General features: G+C 56.0%; 1 protein-coding gene across 1 annotated transcript in view; it reads left to right on the forward strand.

The window, feature by feature from the left end:
* Positions 1–1,311: 1,311 nt before the first annotated feature.
* RXRA (retinoid X receptor alpha) overlaps positions 1,312–19,266 on the forward strand; it is a 99,373-nt gene continuing 81,418 nt past the window's right edge. Inside the window, exon 1 of the mRNA XM_042052051.1 lies at positions 1,312–1,459. Coding sequence (XP_041907985.1) covers positions 1,432–1,459 — 28 coding nt within the window. The 5' untranslated portion in view covers positions 1,312–1,431. The remainder of the gene's footprint in view (positions 1,460–19,266) is intronic.

Raw genomic sequence — 19,266 nt, forward strand, 5'->3', positions numbered from 1 at the left:
ATGTTACGGCCGTGGAAAGCGAGGGTCGATACGATGTTTAATATGCTTCATGCATAGTGGAGTCGCTCTGGTCCATCAAGCCACTAATACACATTCTTACAGGGCTGAGTATCATTTATTAAACCTGGAGGCCTGCCTGGCAAGGGGGGCCGGGGCTCTGGGAGGCAGCCAGTGGTGCTGCCAGGGTGGTACCGGCGGTGCTGAGGAGGTGAGAGTTTGCAGAGGAGCCGCGCGCGCACACACACAAAAATTCACAGAGAGTTGTTTGTTGTGCCTCACGGATGGGAAATGAAATAAATCGTGCTTTGAGCGCTGCCCACCGTGTGACACACCCCGGGGACAGGCAACAGGGCTCAGGGGCTCGCTGGCTGCTCCGGGGCTGGGCACAGCTGACATTGCTCAGCATCACTCGAGGAACCCCCTCTTCTCCCCCTCCCGAGGCTGCCACTGCAGCGCTACGCGCCTCCTTCTTCCCCCCCCCACCCCTTCTTTCCTCACCTCTTTCCCCTTCCTGCTCTTATTCCCCTCTTTCCCCATCTTTTTGCCTCTCCTTTTCCGTCTCTTTCCCCTCTCCTCTTTTTCTTCTCTTTCCCCTCTTCTTTCCTTCTCTTTCCCCTCTCCTTTCCTTCTCTCTTTTCCCTCTCCTTTTCCCCTTTCCCTCTTCCCCCTCTCCTTTCCTCATCTTCTCCCCTTCCTCCCCATCTCCAATTTCCCCTCCTCGCCACCTCTTTTCCCCCCCCTCTTTTCTTTCTCCTCTTCTCCTCCTCCCTTTTGCTTTTCCTTTTTTTTTTTTTCTTTTTCCTCCTCTCTCCCCACTCTATTTTCCTCCCCTTTCCTCATCACTTTAAGAAAAAAAAACCACCAAAAAAAACCACACAACAAACCATCAAACACCACCCCACCACCAACCACCAGCGCAGCGCTCTCCGCGGGCCGGTGGGGCGGGCGCGGGGCGGCGCTGCTCGGCTCGGCTCGGCTCGGCTCGGGCGGGCTCGGTACGGCTCGGGCTGCGCTCGGGCTCCGCTCGGCTCGGCTCGGCTCACTCGGCACGGCTCGGGCGGGCGCTGCGGGGCGGGCGCGGCGCTCCCGCTCCCCCCTGCGCGGGCCCCGGCGCGGAGCCGGGCGCGCCCGGCGGAGCCGAGCGGCGGAGTTACATTGTTGGAGTTTGCCACAACTCCGCGGCCTCGGCTGCGCGGGGCCGCCGCTGCGGGGCCGCTGCGGGGCTGCAGCCTCCCCGCTGCCTCCTCCTCCTTCTCCCTCCCTCGCTCCCTCCCCCCCCCCCCCCCCTCCCCCGGGGGGGTTTTTTTTTTTTTTTTTTTTTCCCCTCCTCCCCTCTCCCCCCGCGCTGATTTCCCTCCCCTCCGCCCGCCCTGCCTGTGTGTTTTCGCCGCCGCTCTCGCCGAGCCCCTTGGCATGAGTTAAGCACCAGCCATGGACACCAAACACTTCCTGCCGCTGGGTGAGTTCTGTTCCGAGAGATTCTCCGTTCCTACCGCGGGGGGTGGGGGGTGCTTCAGGACGATAAAATCAGCGCCTGTCCTGCCGCCCCCCCCTCCGGCTCCGCTGCCCCTTCCAGCAGCGCGCACCGGGGGGCGGCGGGCGGGGGATGCGCTCGCTCCTTCCCCGGGGAGCGCCGCGGCGAGCGCGGGGCGGGCGGGCCGGCCCCGGCCCCTGCCCCCGGCCCCTGCCTTTGAGTTGGTATTTTTGTTTTGGTTTGCTGTTGTTTTTTTCGTGGCGCAGCCGGGGGAACGGCGGGCCCCGGGCGGGGAGCCGAACCGAGCCGGGCTGGGCCGGACCGAGCCCCGCCGGGCCGGTCGGGCAGCGGCCCCAGCGGCGCTTTCGAACGGGGCAGCGGCAGCCGGGAGAGCCCCATCCCCGCCCGGGGCCGGCTCTGCTCGGGGCTCGGCAGCGCGCAGCCTGTGCTTCCCCCTCTTGCCTTTCCCCTCGGTTTATTTTGTTCTTTAATTTTTGACTTTTCTCCTTTTTTTCCTCTCTCCCCGCGGCATCCAGGGCGCGCAGCCGGGCACGGGGAGGCAGCGCCCGCGGGGACCCCGCGCCGGCCTCTCCGCTCGCATCGCCGGCTCCCAGACCCGCCGCGGTTGGGACCCTCCTGCCTTTTTGTTCTTATTCCCCCCCCCCCCCCCCCCCTTTTAGCTGCGTTTTAAAACCTATTTCCAGCCGGAGTTTGCCATCGTTTCGGTGACTGAGTCAAGTCCTGGCTTGTAAGGGCGAATGCCTCCTGCGTCTCGCTTCCAGGAGAAGTGATATTGCAGAGCTCAGTGCTCGGGGTGGGGGGAAGAAAAGTTTGAGCGAAGTCGCCTGGCGCCAAGTCCGGGCGAGGGGGAAGAGGGGCGAATGCTGCTATCCCTGTCCCCGCTCAGCCCCGTGGCTCCCAGCCTCCGGCCGAGCGAGCCATGGCCAGCGAGTCCATCCCTTCTCAGGGCTTTAAATCTCTGCTCAGCCTCTCCAGCCTTCGGTGGTGTGTTTTGTTTCGTTCTTTCTCTCTTTTTTTTTTTTTTTAGTATGTTTTTTTGCTTGTTTTGTTTACGGATTGCAGTTTCAGTTGTTCCTTTCAACGAGCAGAATAAATACAACCATCCCAGGATCTCCAGCAAGCCCAGCCTGCTGAGAGGGTTTCCAGGGCTGTGGAGGTCTGGGGACTTTGGCAGGGAGACCTTGGCCCTGTGGGCTGGCAGAGCAGTAGGTGGCATCTCTGTGCCCTCAAAAATCACAATTTCACAGTGCCCGCAGTGGCTGGGCTGGGAGGTGGGAGATGCTGCTGGGGCCAAAAGCATCTCACCTGCAGTGTGTCCCAGAGCAGGCCCTGATTCTGAATCAAACCAGCTCCTTTTGGTTGGATGCAGTGCAGCTGTTGGGGCTCATCCCAGTCGAAGGTGCCTCTCTGGCCACACTGGGATGGTTTAACCTTAGGGGCCGCTGTTTGGGGGATTCACATTTCCTTGGATGCTCCTGTGGAAGACAGTCCAAGCCTCTTGATCTGGGCAGGCTCAGGCCTCTGCATATGTTAACTGTATTTTCTGTCAGTCCTGAGCTCTCCTGTTGTGCTGTAAATGCGAAAAAATCCGTTGTGTTATTAGTCAGGTTGGTTTGAGGGGGTAGGAGGGGAAGAGTCTGTGTCACTGCTGGCTCGGGGAAGGGTTTTCATGCTGGTGCAAGTGGAAAACAACTGATCTATCTGCTCATCTAGAAATGTGTGCAGCACGCCAGGAGCATCCCCAGGGAAAACAGGGCAGCCCCCAGAACAGCCACGCTGGGGGAGGTTAAAACTTCTCATCCTTGTCTCAGGAGAAAATCCATCTGCTTGTGGGAGCTGTTTGGGGTGTGTGGTCTGGGATTGTGCTGCTGCAGGAGAGACTCCTGAACTTTATCTGCTGGTCTTTGGTCATGGATTATTGGGAAAAATCCCTTTGGCTGCAAAGGGTGGTGCAGGTTTTGGAGGGATAGATTGTGGTCCTGCTCTGGGCAGTGCAGGCAGGTTGTGTCTAAAAGCTTGTGAGCAGTTTGTAGGATTGAGGAGAATGTGAACTGAGACCTTCCCAGTGAAACCAGAGCAGAGCTGGAAGAGCCACTCTTTAGAGGTGGAATGGTCCAAAGCCCACCAGGTCCTGACTTTGCAGAGTCCCAGGGTGTTTCACCAACCCTATTCCATGTCATTTTTGGGAGCTGGTGTTGGCAAACCAAGGGGACAAAAACAGCCCAGCTTGCGGGGTTTGTTTCCCTGCACACCAGTACAGGCCTGAGCTGGGGAACAGCAGAAACACAGCCAAAATCCGACTCCGTTCCTGCATCCCCATCAAAATCTCAGCTCAGTTTGGCCCAGCAAGGCCAACCTGGTGGTGGTTCCTGGCCAAGTCCTGCCCATGGTTAGACTCAGATAACCCCACTGATGTCATGGCTGGAAGTGTGGCCAGCACTGGGCACTTTTAATAGTAGTATCTCATTTTCCTGCTTCTCTGGAGAGCTGCTGGCAGATGCCAGCCAGAGGCTCCCCGTGAGGACAGCACGTCCCTGGGCATCTCCCAGGCTGGCTGCTGTCACCCGTCTGCCATCCCACTGCCAGGACAACCTGCAGCCTGGCACGGGAGCTGTGGGCACGGGTACCTTCACAGCCCTGCTGAGGCTTAAAACACCTCAGGGTCCAGCAGATGCTGCCTTAGAGCCATCTGGAGTTAGAGTCCTGCCTTTACTAGGCTTAGCTTGCTCAGGGCTGTCCTGCTTTTGTTCCTCTCTGTTATGTTGGGTCTCCAAGAGGAGGAAAAATGTAGAAAAATCTGTGCTGCAAGTGCTTTTGAGGCTGTGGGGATCACCTCTGGTGGGGTGCATGGGCCAAGGTCAGGCTTTCACGGGGCACTGATGTGCAAACCAAGGACTCGGTTCTTCAGGTGGCTGCTTGTTCTCTGACTTTAACAATCCTCTTAGTGCTTTGTTTTCCCTTTGCCCATTCCCTGGGTATCTCTGGGGAGGAAAAGAGGGGTGGTGGGCTCGGGGAGCTCTCCCTCGAGGCTCAGCTTTGTGGGGGAAGAAACAGTTAATGGGTGTCTGAGGCCGGCGCTTCCCTCCGGAGGTCACTCCAGCAGGTTGTAACCTCGGTGAGTCCCTCTTCCCACCCTGCAGCCGTGCCAGGGCCGGCTGCAGCTGCTCAGGATGTGGGGTGAGGACTGTCCGTGCCGTGCTCGGCCCTGCCGGGGCCGGAGTGGGAACGCCTCCGAGGAAAACAGCAAAACAACCCACCGTGTCCAGCAGGGACAGCCCAGGGCCTTGGGGGCTGCTCCGTGTGGGACTGTGAGCATCCATCAGGCACGTCCATCCTGCATCCCCTGGGCGCGTGGCCGGGATGAGCCTGGATGCTGCACAGAACTCCTCGGTGGGAGCCTCTGTGTGGGTTGAGATGCTCAGTTCTGCTCTTTATCCCCTCAGAAATTCACAGCTGATGTGAAATTCCGCAGGGAGGAGAACTTCTGAGAGATGTAGGAAACATCGGAGCATCCCGGTGAGGAAGGGGGAATCCTCTGCCCCACATCTGGTTGGCTCCGTGGCGCTGCTGGGCTGGAGCAGGGGCTGGTAGGAGCAGGAGGTAAAGTCTGGTTGTGTCCTGGTGTGTCCTGGTGTCTCTTGCTGGAGCCTCGTGGAGGGCTCGACCTCTCCTCGCTGACATATGCAAAACAAGCCAGGAAGGAATTTTTGCCTTTTCCAGAATCCGGGCTGTGACAGTGAAATAAATCCTCGGAGCGTCCCCGAGTTTATTCCACATCGTCCTGCTGTGTTGGAAGGAGCGTTTGTGTTTCTCAAATTTAGGGCATTTTATTTATTTAAAAGAGAGTGGGGGAGAAAGCCGCAGAATTTGAGTTATTCATTGCAAATATTATTATTGGCGTTTTGCTCCTGTTGAGGGGAAAAAAAAAAAACAACAAGGGGGGAATCAAAACATTTCACTGGAAAATACACCCTGGCTTCGTCCCACCCACATCTTTGAGGCGAAAAGAAATATTTATTAAGAAATGGGTTAAAAACCTTTTTGTTGAGTATTGTTTTCTGGGAGCAGGGGTCGGTTGCCATATGGCACCCGGCTGGATTTTGGATTTTTTAGGGTTTTTTGCAGGATGATTAAGGAAAGAAACAAACAGAGGAGCTGTGGGTGCTCCAGGGCTTTGGGGTGTGCTTTGGTCCTGCCTCATCCACAGGCTGCATGTTCCTGTGAGCATCCTGGTGCCTTTTCCCGGGGGTTGTGTGTGCTCAGAGTATTCCCTAAGGCTCCCAAGCTGCCTGAAATCCCCGAATCATTCCTGCTATAAATATCCTGGGAGTGAGACAGCAAGAGGTGGTGGCCCTTGGCAAGGGGCTTAACGGGTGACGGTGTGGGGACACGGAGGGATCCCTGTGCCCCAGCTGGGCTCCTCCACTGAGCCAAAACCTGGGATCCCTCAAACCCCTGCTGGCCAAGTGATGCAGGGACCTTTCCTTCGAGCTGGGCAACCTAATTGGGCTCTAATTAATCCTTCTCTGGCTTTGATCCCCGTGCCAGAGCCGTTGTCACCTCTCGCGGTGGGGGAAGGAACTGGGGCTCTCCTCGCTCTGACCTGTGGTGTGGAGGGGTGCTGGGGGTGTGGAAGGATCTGGGCACTGTGGAGGGGTGCTCAGAAGTGTCAGGGATGCCCAGCACCGTGCAGGGATGCCCAGCACCGTGCAGGGATGCTTGGTGGAACACGCACGCAGCAGGCGCGGGATCCATCCCAGCACTTCCCTAATTGCTTCCTAAAAGGCCCAGGTGGGCTCTCCAAGTCAGTCGAGCTACAAAGCAATAGGGGAGGCAGCCTGGGTGGTTTTATTTCAATTGATTTTGTCAGGAGTTGCTGTATTTTATTACATTTAAAGACTAGACTCTGGAATAACTTTGAACATTTGACACGCACACAAAAAGCAGCTTTCTGACATTTTCCTCTTTGCTTGTCTTTTATTTTATTTCTCCCCTCTCCTCCTCCTCAAAGGGAAGCGTGTGCCTGGAGGGAGGACAGAGGAGGAGGAGGAGGGAGGAGCGGTTGTGTCTCTCCAAAGGCTGCTCGAACATCAAGGCAGCGCAAAGCAGATGAAATAATATTGCAAATAAGGATTTTAAAAACCCTACAGAAGGATCCCCACACATGCCAGCCAGCTCAAACTGCCAGAAGATTTTCAGACAGAAGCAATTTAGCCTGGGAAAATGCTCTATTGTTGAGATGGAAACTGGCTGTGAGAACTTGCCTTTTCTGACAAGGTTTGGCTTCGAAAAAGCAAAGCAAAGTCAAGGAAACAACCTGAGTTTTTATTTAGAGGAGAGGGAGCTTTACAAAATGGAGGGTGTTTTCTGAGATAAACAAGGAACAATTCCCTTGCAAGAAAGGGAAGAAAGGGCTCAAATTAAGCCCAAATGCAGCTCCTCTCCTTTGAAATTTTGTTTAACGTGGAGTTAAAAAATAATCCTGTTCAAACAGACCATTTGTAAGCACGAAACGCTTGGGCTTCTTTTTCCTCCCCCCTCTTGTTTCCCTTTTCTCTTACTGCGATCCACAGTAAAAGTTCCAAGGTTGCACCTTGGGGCTGTAATTCTGGTTGCAGCCGTGCCCGTGCCAGCTCCTGCCTCTGCACATCAGGAGGGGATGGATCTTGCCTTCAAAACTCCTCGTCTGCCCAGATGAGACAGATACAGGGTGGGAAACTGAGGCACGCGGGAGCGTCTGAGCTGGGAACGGGGCCCGGAGCGAGGGCGTGGGGTGGTTGTGAAACCTCGGCTGGGCCGGCGGCTTCCAGCCCCGCAGAGCTGATCTGTCTGGGATCACAGCTCCACTGAGCTCTCCTGGGCTTTGCAGGGTCTAAAACCCCCCTCCCCACAAGCTGCTTTTTGGCCCCAAGAGCAAAGAAAAGCTCCCAGGTGGGGTTTGTGGGCGAGCCAGGTGCTCCCAAAGCACAGGGCAAGGAAGAAACATCCTAAAGATTCGGTTAATTAAGCGGCAGGATGAGGGCTGGCATCCCCTTCTGCTCTATCAGGAGATAATCCCTCGCGCTGTGGTCATTGCTCCTTCTTCCAAAGCCTGGGGGATTTGATTTTTTGGTCGAAGATTTGTTATCTTGGATGGGCCATGAGTGGAGGTTGGTGGTGTAGTTGGGTTTGGGTCTTGTCCGAGCCCTGAGCCTTTCCCTGGATCCCATCAGCTGCAGGATCACTGCAGAGCCAAGAGATAAAAGGGGCAATAGCGGTATTGGGGACCAATAAAATGTTAATGGGATTCCCAGCTGGTTGTTACTTTTCATGGGCTCCTCTTTTGTGGAGTTTTGGCTTTCTTCAGCTTTACAGACCTGGGAAAGAAAGGAAAAAAATCCAGGGAGGGAGAGCTGAAGGAGCCCCCTGAGATTTACAGCCCCCTCAGCTCCCGGAGCAGATCCTTTGTGCTGCCAGGAGTGGATTAGGGAGGGATGCCCCATCTCATTTCAGCTGGGCGGGAAGGCAGAAACATTAGATTATTGTTTTTCCATTTCTGGCTGACGAGTGAGTGCTGGAGGAGAGTTGTTTTCTTTCTTTCTATTTTTTTTTTTTCTTTTTCTTTTCTTTTTTTTTTATTTGCTGTGAACTCTGTGGGCTGCTGCGAGACGATTTTGTTGTGGGCAGCGCGTCTCCTACGTGCCCATTCCGGAGTCGCAGTGAGGCAATGGCAGTGGTGAGGCAAGAGCGGAAGGAGAAGTGCAAGAGGGGGTGAGCTTCCAGCCAAAACCCAGCCTGAGGCATGGAGGTGGCAGGAGAGGGGGTGAGCTTCCAGCCAAAATTCACCTTGAGACACAGAGGTGGCACGGGATGGGATGCAGGAGCTGGGCGGGTGAGTGGTGGCAGAGAAGAATTGGATCAGAGAGGCAGCAGCAGAGCCAGGGGCATCAGATCAAGCTGGAGGAGCTGTTTGGCTGCTCCTGGGGATGTGAGGGATGGGTGAGGGTGGTTTGCCAGTGCTGCAGCTTCCCTGCCCTGCTCCCAAAGACCTGTGTGCAGGTGGGAGCTCTGGGAAAAGGGAGATCAAAGAATAAGAAACGCCCTTTCTGTACTGGTCATCCTTACCAGACTAAACTGGACTCCCCTTCTGCCCCCACCTCTTCTTTTTACTGCCCCATTTGTGTGAGATGAGTGATTTTATCAGGCCTGGAGAGCCGTGGCTCTGCCTGGTGTGGAGGAGCCGTGGTGTCTGACAGCGTGGAGCAGGTACTGGCTCATGCTGGGGATGCTCGTGCGTGTTGTGGTGGGGAAATCCATGATCCCACGCTGCTTCCCAACACTGCTGGGGCTGCTTCTGGAGACCCCTCACACCCTACAGCAGCCCTGAGGGGGATGTTTAGTGAGGGATCAGGAAATAGGAGTACCAAGGAGGGTACCCAAGGCCTGTGAGGGACCAGGTGACTCGAGCGAGTTGAAAGCCGCTGTCTCGGAGCTCTGCACCTGCATGACCAACCCTCCCTGCTGACCTGCACTTGTTCAAGTGTGACTTTCAATTGATCATAAAAATCCAGTGTGATTCACAGCGTTCCTGCCCTGCAGCCTGCCGGGCTCCGTCTCTCTGCATTCACGTAGCGTGAGAGAGCAGATTGCCCTCCAGTTCATCCTGCTCAGCCTTAATGGGGAGCCGCTGCTTACTGGGGCTGCTCCCCCCCCACACTCCCGGAATATATTAAAGATAGCAGCTTAGCATTTTAATTTAATTTTTTTTCCCCTCAAATTTATGAAGAAAACTCCTCTCCAGGCGAGCTCCCAAACCTCAGGGTGTGGGGAGAGGGAGGGAGGTGCAGCTCCCCGCTCCATCCCGGCGCAGCCCCCGCGTGCATGCGTGTGGCTCACAGACAGTGAAATTGCACCCTAGAGTTATAAAGCAATTGTCTAGCTCAGCAGCAGAATGAGCATGAAATGGTGCAGAAAGCAACTAAATAAAATTGGGTAAGGCAGATGCATGAAAATAATGACATCTCTATCCTGTAGTCAGGCGCGCTCGCTCTTCCTCGCTGATAAACTTTTATAACAGACTTTGCATTTATTTTCCTGGGAAACTCTCCTGCCGTGGAGATGCGTGTTGGTGTGGGGTGAGCCCCTGCACCCGCCTCTCCCATTTTTCTGGGGCTGTGCATCGCTGCCCCTCTCCTCCCTTGCTGCTCTCCCTGTCCTCCTCTTCCTTGTTTTTGTTTTCAGAGCGGGATTTTTATGCTCAGTCAAACACCAAAGCGATAACCTTTGTGACTTCATTTCCTTTTTGGTGGCCGTGCCAGGCTGGGGGAGCCCTGCGAGCTGGTGGCTCTCAGGGTGGCCTCTGTCCCATGCAGATGGAGTGAAGAGATGCTTTCCTGGCTTGCTCCCACTTTGGAGTTTTCCCATTTTTCCTGTAAGGATGCAATTGAGCAGGCTGTTTTGTGGGGTTTAGGACAGCACAGCAGGGATGGAAAACCAGGTTGGTGCGCTGGCTCTGTCATCCCTCCTCCCTGGTGATGGCTGGTGACACCAGGGCCACCTGCTCCCACACTCCGTATTTATCCAGCTGAATAGATTAAAATGCCCCCAGTTTGGGCCTGGAGAATTGGCTTCAGCTGAGATTCCTCCCCAGGCTTTCCCCTGGGCTCTGTGCTGCTGTCCCTGCTCCGACAGTGCCTTGGAGTTGTTGGCCTCAGCTTCCCCCTCCACTCCCAGGAAGCCGATGCATTTCCCAACACAGTCCAATGTTTTTGCTCATTTTGTGCCAGGATCCCTGTGGAGACTGGGAACAAGCAGCTCCTCTTCCCACCCAAGAGGCCCTTTAGGTGACATTAAGGCTGTGTCCCTGTTGTCCTCATGTCCTCCTGCCTCTGATGGCATCACTGGGCACTGCTCCACGTGCTTGTGGTGCTGGGGATGCCCTTTGTGGATGGGGTGCTGCCTGCTGCGTCCTGCCTGGATGCTTTGGAGGGCTCAGGACTGAGCTGGTCATGGATTCTTTTCCTTGTCTGCCAGGAAAAATCAGCCCTGGGCTGTGCTGGAGCCTGGGGCTCACCACCCAACGCCTCTGCAGCAGAATCTTCATCTCTGCTTTGCTGGGATGTGTCCCTGGGGTCCCAGATTAGCTGCTCCAGTGCCTCCCCATCACACGCAGCCCAGCATGGATCCCATGGGCGGGCTGGAGCTGCGTGTTGGCTGCTCAGCCCCGGAGCACAACAACACAGGACACAGCATTTTCCCCTCCTCCTGCAAAAACCCCAGCTCCTCTGGAGTGAGGCAGAGCAGGAGGTTTCCCTGCAGGGGTTATTCTGGCTCTGGGCAGCCGGATGCCAAAGGCCTGCCAGCTTTTTTGCTGGTGTGGAGCCACAGCACCAGAGCGGCGAAAAGGAGGGAAATGCACGTGTGCAAAAATCAGTGTGAAAGCATAAATCAGGCCAAGAGTGAAAGGTTAAAGAAATCCAGAGGAAGCAGAGTGATGTGCGTGATAGAAAGGGGTTTCCTGTACCTACAGAGGCCACCCAGGCTCCCTTCCTGCCGGGGCAATGCAAAACTTTCTGCACCCCTAAGCAAATCGTGGTTGGCTGCTTGGGCACGCTGTGAGCCAGCCGTGCCAGCCTGGGTGCTAATGCCTCGTGCTTTACAGCCTGCTCTCCCCAGCCCCTGCCGTGGTATTTATTTATAGGATACTCTGGCAGATCCCGGGAAGCAGTTGGGAATAGGACTTGAAGGGCAGGATGCAGCAACCTGTGCTGCCCTAAATCCACATCCTCTACCGTTGCTGTCCTTGCTGGTTTTCTACGCTGTGCTCCTCATCAGGGCCCAGAACATCAGAGGGGCTCCAGGAAGAGTTAAGGCTCCTGGGACAATTACCTGCAGGCCCCTATTTAAGCACTTAGGAAGGCTTAGCTGATCCCAGCTGGAGATAGCCTGGCCCCAGGCCAGCGGGTACCTGTAGTGTGCAAATGTGGGAGACTTCAAACAGCAGTTCGGAGCTGGGGCTTACTGGGAGCAGGCCCCCAGATGGCAATTTGGGGTGGCTGATGCTGGCACCCTGAATTACACCCTGCCAGCACGCTCCTCTGCTGTTTGTAGGGTTGGGAGACATAGATTTTGTTGGCTAACAGGTTTTTGGCAGTGTTTGGAGCTGTGTTTTGGTAGCGGTGCTGCCGTGCCTTGGAGCCCCGGTGTAGCTCTGCCTTGGGATGTCACCCTCCTCTCCGAGGGGGAAAACCAGCAATTCCCTTCCGGCAGGTTGCTCCCTTTTTGGGCCTCACCCGTGGGGCAGGTTTGGTCTGTGGAAATCAGAGGCCATGGGGCTTTGCTGGGCTCGGGTGCTCGTTTTTCCCACTGCGTTTTCCCACCTGGGATGGCTGAGGGGTGCTGGGCGCCGCTCCCTGCGGGCACCCAGGCACTCCTCCGGTTGTCCCAGTGTTGAGCCATGGGAGGTGAGGCTGGGCAGGCGAGGAAAACCACATCTGGCGAGGTTTCACGGCCTCTAGGTGTGTGCAGGAAATGTTGCAGGGCAGGGATTTCTTGCAGCAGGCCCTGGGTGGCAGGTAACAAACAGCAAGGTGCCCATCTGGAGCCCTCACCCACGCACACACGGGGAGGCTCCTCCTCTCCTGGCGCCTTCCCAGAACCTGGGGCAGCGCAGGGGATGTGGGGCTGGTCCAGGAATCCTCCCGGTCTCTTTCCTGGAGCAGTTGCATTTGCCCCTGGATGCTGGAAGGTGCAGGAAGGTGCAGCCTGCCCTGGGGACAGCTTGCTGGAGCTCAGCAGCACCCCAGGAATGGTGTTGGGGGAGCCCCAAAGCTCTTCTCAGGCGTGTACAAGCAGGCAAACCTTAGGATACAGCCTGGGAAGCAGTACCATGGGGGGTGAAGCTTATGCTGGCTCATTCCTGAGAGCAGAGGGATGCTCTAGTCCTGCCCAAAATGTGGGGACCCCAAACCAGCCCTGTGGGAGGAGGACAGAACACATTGGGGTGGAAAAGTGCTGGGTAGGAAGGGGTGAGCCTGGAGCTGGGTGTAGGGATGTGCCTGCAGGGTGGGAGCAGCCGGTCCTGCCAGTTCTCCCAGGCTATGGGAAGTCCCCCGAGCTGCTGGATGAGGGTTGATCCCAGGTCCCTCTCTGCCACCGACTCCCAGGGCTCTTCCTTGGCTGCTCAGTTGTGAGTCTTTGGGAGCACAAACTCTGGGAAAACACCCAGAGAGCCTGGCCCTGGCTGGGAGTAAAAGCCAGCTTTGTGTGGGAAGGGAAGGCAGAGCCAGTGCGCTCCTGAATCAAAGCACCTTTACAAATTAGTAAGGTAGAAGTGACTCTGCCAGAGAGAAAAAAAGCCAACCAAAAAGCCAACCCCAGTGCATTGAGCTGCCCTGTAATTGTCAGTGTGGAAATCACGGGCACATGAGGACTTGCAGCGAGGGATTAAATCCGCAGCCTGATTTCCAAAGTGCAGGGAACGAGCTCCCAGCGCTGGTTTTGGGGCTCCCACAGACCCTTGGGCAGAGGAGCTTTTGTCAGGGTGGGTTTTGTGGACCCTGTGGCAGGATCTGGAGCTCGGCATTGATTGCATCGAGCGGGCTCAAGATTGCGTCAGCTTAACCAAGGACTGGGATTGACCTGCAGTGATTTGCTGACTTTATTATTAAGACAATAATGGGGCTGAGCTGGAGGAGAGGGATTTCGGTGTTCTCTGCCTGGTGGGATGGCGTGGAACAGCACTGGCAGCACTTCCCCAATTTTTCAGCCCTTTTTAAACTTTGAGGAGGTAAAATCCTGAATGTACCTTGAGGGTTCATTGAGGAGAAGGACTTTCCATCGCAGCTCTTGGCCCAGTCAGTAGCTGCAGAAGAAGAACATTATAAGGAGCTATTCATCATTGCAATTATTTTATTAAGAGAACACTGTGTGCTTGGGAACTGGAAGAGATGGAGCTTTGGGATGTTTTCAGCATTATAAATACGGGTTGGTTACATCATCCAGCTTTTAAAAAATGGTATATGCTGTCCTGGTGAGAGAGGATTGCAGACCTTGGAGAAGAGAGCCAGGTGGCTGTTCCCAGCAGGGACAGCAGTGCCACTTGTCTCTGCCTCTCCCTCAGGAATGGGGGGAGACATCCCTGGGCTCTGCCAGGGGGGAATTTGAGCGTGTTCTGGGCTGGAGATGCTGAAATGGGCTCCTTGGGGGCAGGCACATCATTCCTGCAGGAGGTGTGTGAGCCCTTGTGTCAGGAACACAGAGCCCCGTAGCACAGCACTGCTCCTGGAATGCTCCTCACACTGCCAAACCCTAAAATGCTGCTCTGGTTTGCAGATTTCTGTCCTGTGCAGGGTCCTGAGGGTTTCTCAGGGGTCGCCAGCCTTGGTGCCACCCCGCCCTGCTGTGCCAGGGCTGGTGGCTGGTCCCTCTCAGGCTGGCACCTCTGGGTGCGTTATCGCGGCCGCGCGCCAGGGTAAAGTCCACCATGGGAAAATGCCCGGTGGACTTTTAACTGGAGTCCTCTGGAGAGCCCAGCTTAGAAACCTTTAACTGTTTCGTGGCAATGTCTGCTGGAAGGTAAAGAGAGAATGGGGGAGAGCGTGGGCTGCCCACCTGGGGTCAGCTCCCTGCAGCGAGGGCTCACTGGTGGCCGTGCCAGGGTGGTCATGAGGACCGTGCCAGCTGGTCCTGGGGTCATCACTGCACGTGCCCACCCCTCCACCGGCTTTGCTGTCATACCCTTGGCTCTTTGTCCAGCTGTGGCCCCCCAAAATGCTGCTTTGGGCATGTAGGGGCTGTGCTGGGTCCCTGGACTATCCTCCTCAGGACACAGCCAGTGTCCCTGCCCTGCTGTCTCTCATGCTGTGTGGCCTCAAAGGATGAACCCCGTGGGTGGGGAGGGATGGGCATCACTCCGCAACATCTTCACCTATGGGAAGCTGCATCTGGAGGTTGAAAGGGGCCTTGGCACTGCTGTTTTTGCTGTCCCACACTCTGATTTTCCTTTAGCCTCCTGAGTGCCTGGTGGGATTTATTTTAGCATCTTCATCCTTCTTCCATTTGCCCTTTCCCTTGCTTTTGTTTTGCAGATTTTTTCCCCCCTCCAAGGCATGAGTCGTGTTTGCTCTGGGTGGGTCTGTGAGCCCTGAGCAGGTCCCCACTGCCAGCCCAGTGCTGGAGTGGTGTCTGTGCTGGTGACAGCAGCACAACCAAGCAGCCACCTCTCTGTGTCATGGGGTGATCGACCCGTCCTCAGCGGGGACGGGGCCAGGGCGTGCTCCCCTGGAGAGGGATTTACAGAGGGAAATTCATGCAGGGTGGGATTTGTGTCCGTGGAGAGCAGCTCAGCGTGGGATGGCATCGCTGGCTGCCCCTGCAGGCGCAGCTCAGTGGGAGAGTGGGGAAGCTCCCCATGTGCCACCAGCTGCGCCCTAGGTGGAAGTGATTCCCGGGTGAGAAATTCCCACTGTGGAAGCCTTTATTACCGGGCAGAACTAGGTTTGTTTTGTTTGTCATCCATTTACTTGGCTTTGGAGGCATGCCCAGAGTTCTCCAATTCTGTGTGTGTGGATGTGTGATTTATTAGGATTCAGGGCTGGGGTTTCTTTTTTTTTTTTTTCTGGTTTAATTTCACTTCCTCAAACTGACAGGCCGTTTGAACAAACTTCTTTTGGATAATTTCCTCTATAGTTTTAGAGGGCCTCCTAAAAATAAAAGAGAAAACATTGCAACATGGTCAATAATTAAAAAAACACCCCGTCTGCGACCGGCCCGGGCCCTGATTTTGGTAACGGAGAGAGCTCAGAGGGTGGAAAAAAACACGAGTTCACTTTTTGGGTTCTTGGAGCTTTTGACAGCACTTCAGGGATCGCTGGCTTTACTTGTTTCTGTGTCGAGCTGCTCATGCCGTGATCCCACGCACACTCGGGCATGTTCTCCCCGTCCGCATGCGAGCGCTCCATTAAAAGTGCCGTGCGTGTCTAAAGCCCTGCCAGCTCCCGGCTTTGGTTTCCTCTCCTTGGCTCGATCTGTTCTGCAGCAGTCAGGAAGAGGGAGGAGGGAGGGGGAAAAAAGAAAAAAAATCCATTTAAGAAACGCTGGAAAATGTAATGGGAGCCTCCAGAGAGCTGGGAGCAGGTAGGAGAGGGCAGAGCACCTGTAGCTGCCTTGAGCTGGGTTTGCTGCTGGGTTCTGCCTGGGGTTTTTATGAGGATTTCGCAAGTGTGGGTTTCGAAATGGCTCAGAGAGGGCTTTTGCTGGGCGTTCTCCGGGCCCGTGGTGCTGGGAGCTGCCGGGGATTTTTAACTGGGGGCACACGGAGTCCCGGGGGGCTGCGCTGTGCCCGTGCCTGTCAGCACGGAGATTGAGATGAAGGAAAACTTCCTTTCCCACTGTCCCAGCTATAAAAGCATGAGAGAGAGAAAGAGAGAGAGAGAAAGAAAGATTTCCCCGAGGGATCAGCAGTGATAAAAAGGCTCTCTTTTGAAAAGCAATGAGAGAAAAGAAGTGTGTCTAATCCTGCTGGAGAAGAAAGGGAGAACATCCCTCTGCTGCGAGCTGGGCGGGGGCTGGAGGGACCCTGGTGTGGAGGCAATGACTCGGGGCTCCAGCCTGGCAAGATCCTGCCTGCTGCAGAGGAATCCTCTGGGCAGGGGCAGGGAGGAGTTTTATTTCCTGGGATCCACTTGGGTGGGCTTGCAGGAGCTGCGGCGGGCTGAGTGCCGTGGTGCAGGGTGAGGGCAGTGAGTGGTGTGAGGGCTGGGGAGATGCTGCTGGCTCATCCCCACGTTGCTCAATCCCTGCAGAGGAGCTCTGCTGGCACCCTGCGTGGGAGAGACTTGCACGGATTTTCTCTCCCCTTTTCCCCTCGGCTCTGGGACGGGAGGAGGCTGGAAAGGGGAGATGCAGCCCTGAGCGAGGAGGGATGTGTGTCCCCAGGGCAGGGATCGCAGGGACTGCCGAAATCCTGGATCCCTTTTCCCGGTGATGCGGGGCTGAGCAGTTGGCCTGACTGGCTGCAGCAGCTTCTGCCTTTCCTTTCCTGGTGCAGCCCTGTCACTGTTTCCTCGGTGACAACCTGCTTGGCACAGGAGCTGCTCTGTCACCCTGTCAGTGATGGGACAGTGGTGGCTTGGCCGCTGGTCCTGTGCTCGCCATGTCCGAGCTGAGGCTGCTGGGGTGCTTTTATTGCTGTTGTGGTTGATGATTTATTTCCAGCAGCATCCGCCCCATCTCGTGACTTGATTAAAAATTAAAGCAAACAGAATGGTGTGGTGTGGCTGCTGTGAGCCCAGGGTCCCTTCCCTGAGCCCTGTGGGGTTCCCAGCCCGTGGGCTGGGGATAGGGAAATCTAGGAATGGGAGGGTAAAGGTGGATGGCAGTGGGATGACCTGTCTGGCCAGGAGGGGATGGAGAGGTGTGTGCTGGGGTGGGAGCCATCAGTAGGATCAGGATCCTTTCACAGACTGCAGAGCTCGTGAATGTTTATTTGTATCTCCTTGAGCTGAATAATGATAATCCCCAGCCAATAAAGTCCTCATTAGGCTGAAATTAATGAGTTTATGTTTCAAAATACAACAACAGCAACACTCAAACCCACAACCCTGCAAAGGGAACTCCATCGGGAAGGGATGGGTGGATGGGGCAGTGGTGTGATGGAGCAGCTGGGGAGGAAAACCAAGCTGGCATTGGGGGTGTACCTGCTCCCTGCAGAGCCTGGCGGGATGCTGCAGCATTGGGATGTGCTGTTGGAGGAGGATTTTGGAGACATCAGCAGCATTTTGCTGTTGGAGGAGCTTGTGCTGGCTGGTGGGCGAGCATGGAGCATCCTTGTGTGCAGGGAGCTCGAGCCACATGGCTTTAGAGATAACACCTGTCATATCTCAGTGTCACTCCTGCCTGTAGACTCCTCTGGGTGGCAGCGGGGAACCAGGGCTGAAATTCTGAAGATCATCCTGGGATGTCCCAGTGGACAGTTTCAGTGCTGGGAGTTTCTGCCTCGGCCCTTGGGGAGGGCTTTGGCGGAGCCCACTGCCCTCTGCTTGTGTGGGGAGGGATCCAGTGTCTGACAAACCCCTCGCAGAGAAAGGGGAGCAGGAAATTAGCTCAAGGCTCTTGTGAAAGACAGAAGCCAAATTGATACCTATAATTAAAACGGGTGTCAAGGAATGAGGTGCAAATTCCTCAGGGGGCATCTCACCGGGAGGGAGAGCAGCGCCTGCTGCTGACCCGAAAGCGGCGGCTCCTCCTGGGTCAGGGGCTGGGGAGAGGCTGGTGCTGAGCCCCCGAGGATGAGGTGTAAGCCCCCAGCTCCTCTCCTTCCCAGCAGTAAGGAACTGATATGGAGGGCAAGGCCTTGTGTGTCCTGTCCCCATCCTGCTGCTGCAGTCAGCACAAGGGAACCCCCCGTGTGGAGCTGCGGGAATGTGCCTTCAGTGGGGTGGTGGATCTGCCCTGGGCAAAAATCCTCCTGGGAAACATGTGGGACCTTATCAGGGGAAGAGCTGGGAAGAGGCAGGGGTAGAGAGTGAGGTGAGGGCGGGTTTGGGGTGCAGTTTGGGAATTGCAAGGGAGCGGGGGCAGAGCAGGTTGTGGAGGCAGCGGTGGGGTAGGATGGTCTCAGGGGGAGACCTGAGTCCTCACTGGGGTTGGAGGAGGTGCCTGGGCACCCGTCCTACTGGGTGCTGGCAGCGTCACCTCGATGGCCTCGTTCCCCTGAAGTGCCTGTGTTGCCCCCCAGCACATCTGTGAGGGCAGGGAAACTGAGGCACGGGGATAACGTTGTGTGTTTGTTCAGTGTGAGTGCCGAGCGCGTGCGCCGTGCTCCCGACTCTTGCACTGGTCCCTTCTTTTCCAGCCAGTCCTACCTGCAGTCCCTGGGCTGGTGCCAGGAGCACGCAGCGTTCCAGAGGGTCCCTCCATCCCCCTCGACACGACACCCCAGCTCCTTCCCTGTGGCTGTGGCGCCTTCCCAGCACATGCCAAATCTGCTGAGCAGACGGAAAAAACGAAAAAGAGGAAAAAAAAAAAACACCCAACCCAATAATATGAGGAAGAAATGCTGGTGTGTCCTGGGTGGATTAGTCGAGACTCCTCACTGGATTCCTCCGAAGGGAGGTGCTCGTGCTGGAAGCCGGCCACCAGCCGGGCCTGCCGCATGTTTCCTGGATTCTCTTACCATTTGGGGACTGAACTTTAGTCTGAAAAATACGTATTTTTAACTTGGTTGTGTCTGAAGCTTGTCTCGGCTTCGGGTTGCTTGGCTTTCTCCTGGCCCGGCCATGCACTGAGATGGATGTGACGGGAAGTGAGGGCTGGACCCTCCATCCCAGACTGGACCAGGAGGAGGAAGCAAGAGAAGGAAAGGTTTGTTATGACGCAAAGAAAACCATTTCAGAAGCTGCCTCCTGCTTGGCCCAGTCGCCCAGCAGGAGTGTGGGGCAATGGCAACTGTGTGTCAGGACAATGGCAGCAGCGGTGGAAACACGGGCGAGACAATCTGCTGTTGAGATAGTTGTGGAAAATAAGGAAGGGATGAATATCTTGGGAAGGCCTGTAGCCCCAACATGCAGGACTGACCCAGACACCATTGCCTTGGAAACAGCCATTGAACTGTGCAATATTCCTTTCTCTGGGGGCTCGTTTCCCTCCCTCCCAGCTGTGGAGCTGTCGCAGGACTCTGGCACCGCTGGCCTCTGCGTGCCACCTGGGCTGGCCCCTGGCCACAGGCTGGGCTCAGCCTGGCGGGGTGATAAGGTTCTGCTGAGGCTGTGCTCGGCTCAGAGCTCTGCAGG

Source organism: Corvus kubaryi, unplaced genomic scaffold (assembly GCF_017639235.1).
Source record: "Corvus kubaryi isolate FWS band 111438036 unplaced genomic scaffold, C.kubaryi_AGA036_p1.0 78, whole genome shotgun sequence".
NCBI classification, from domain to species: Eukaryota; Metazoa; Chordata; class Aves; order Passeriformes; family Corvidae; genus Corvus; species Corvus kubaryi.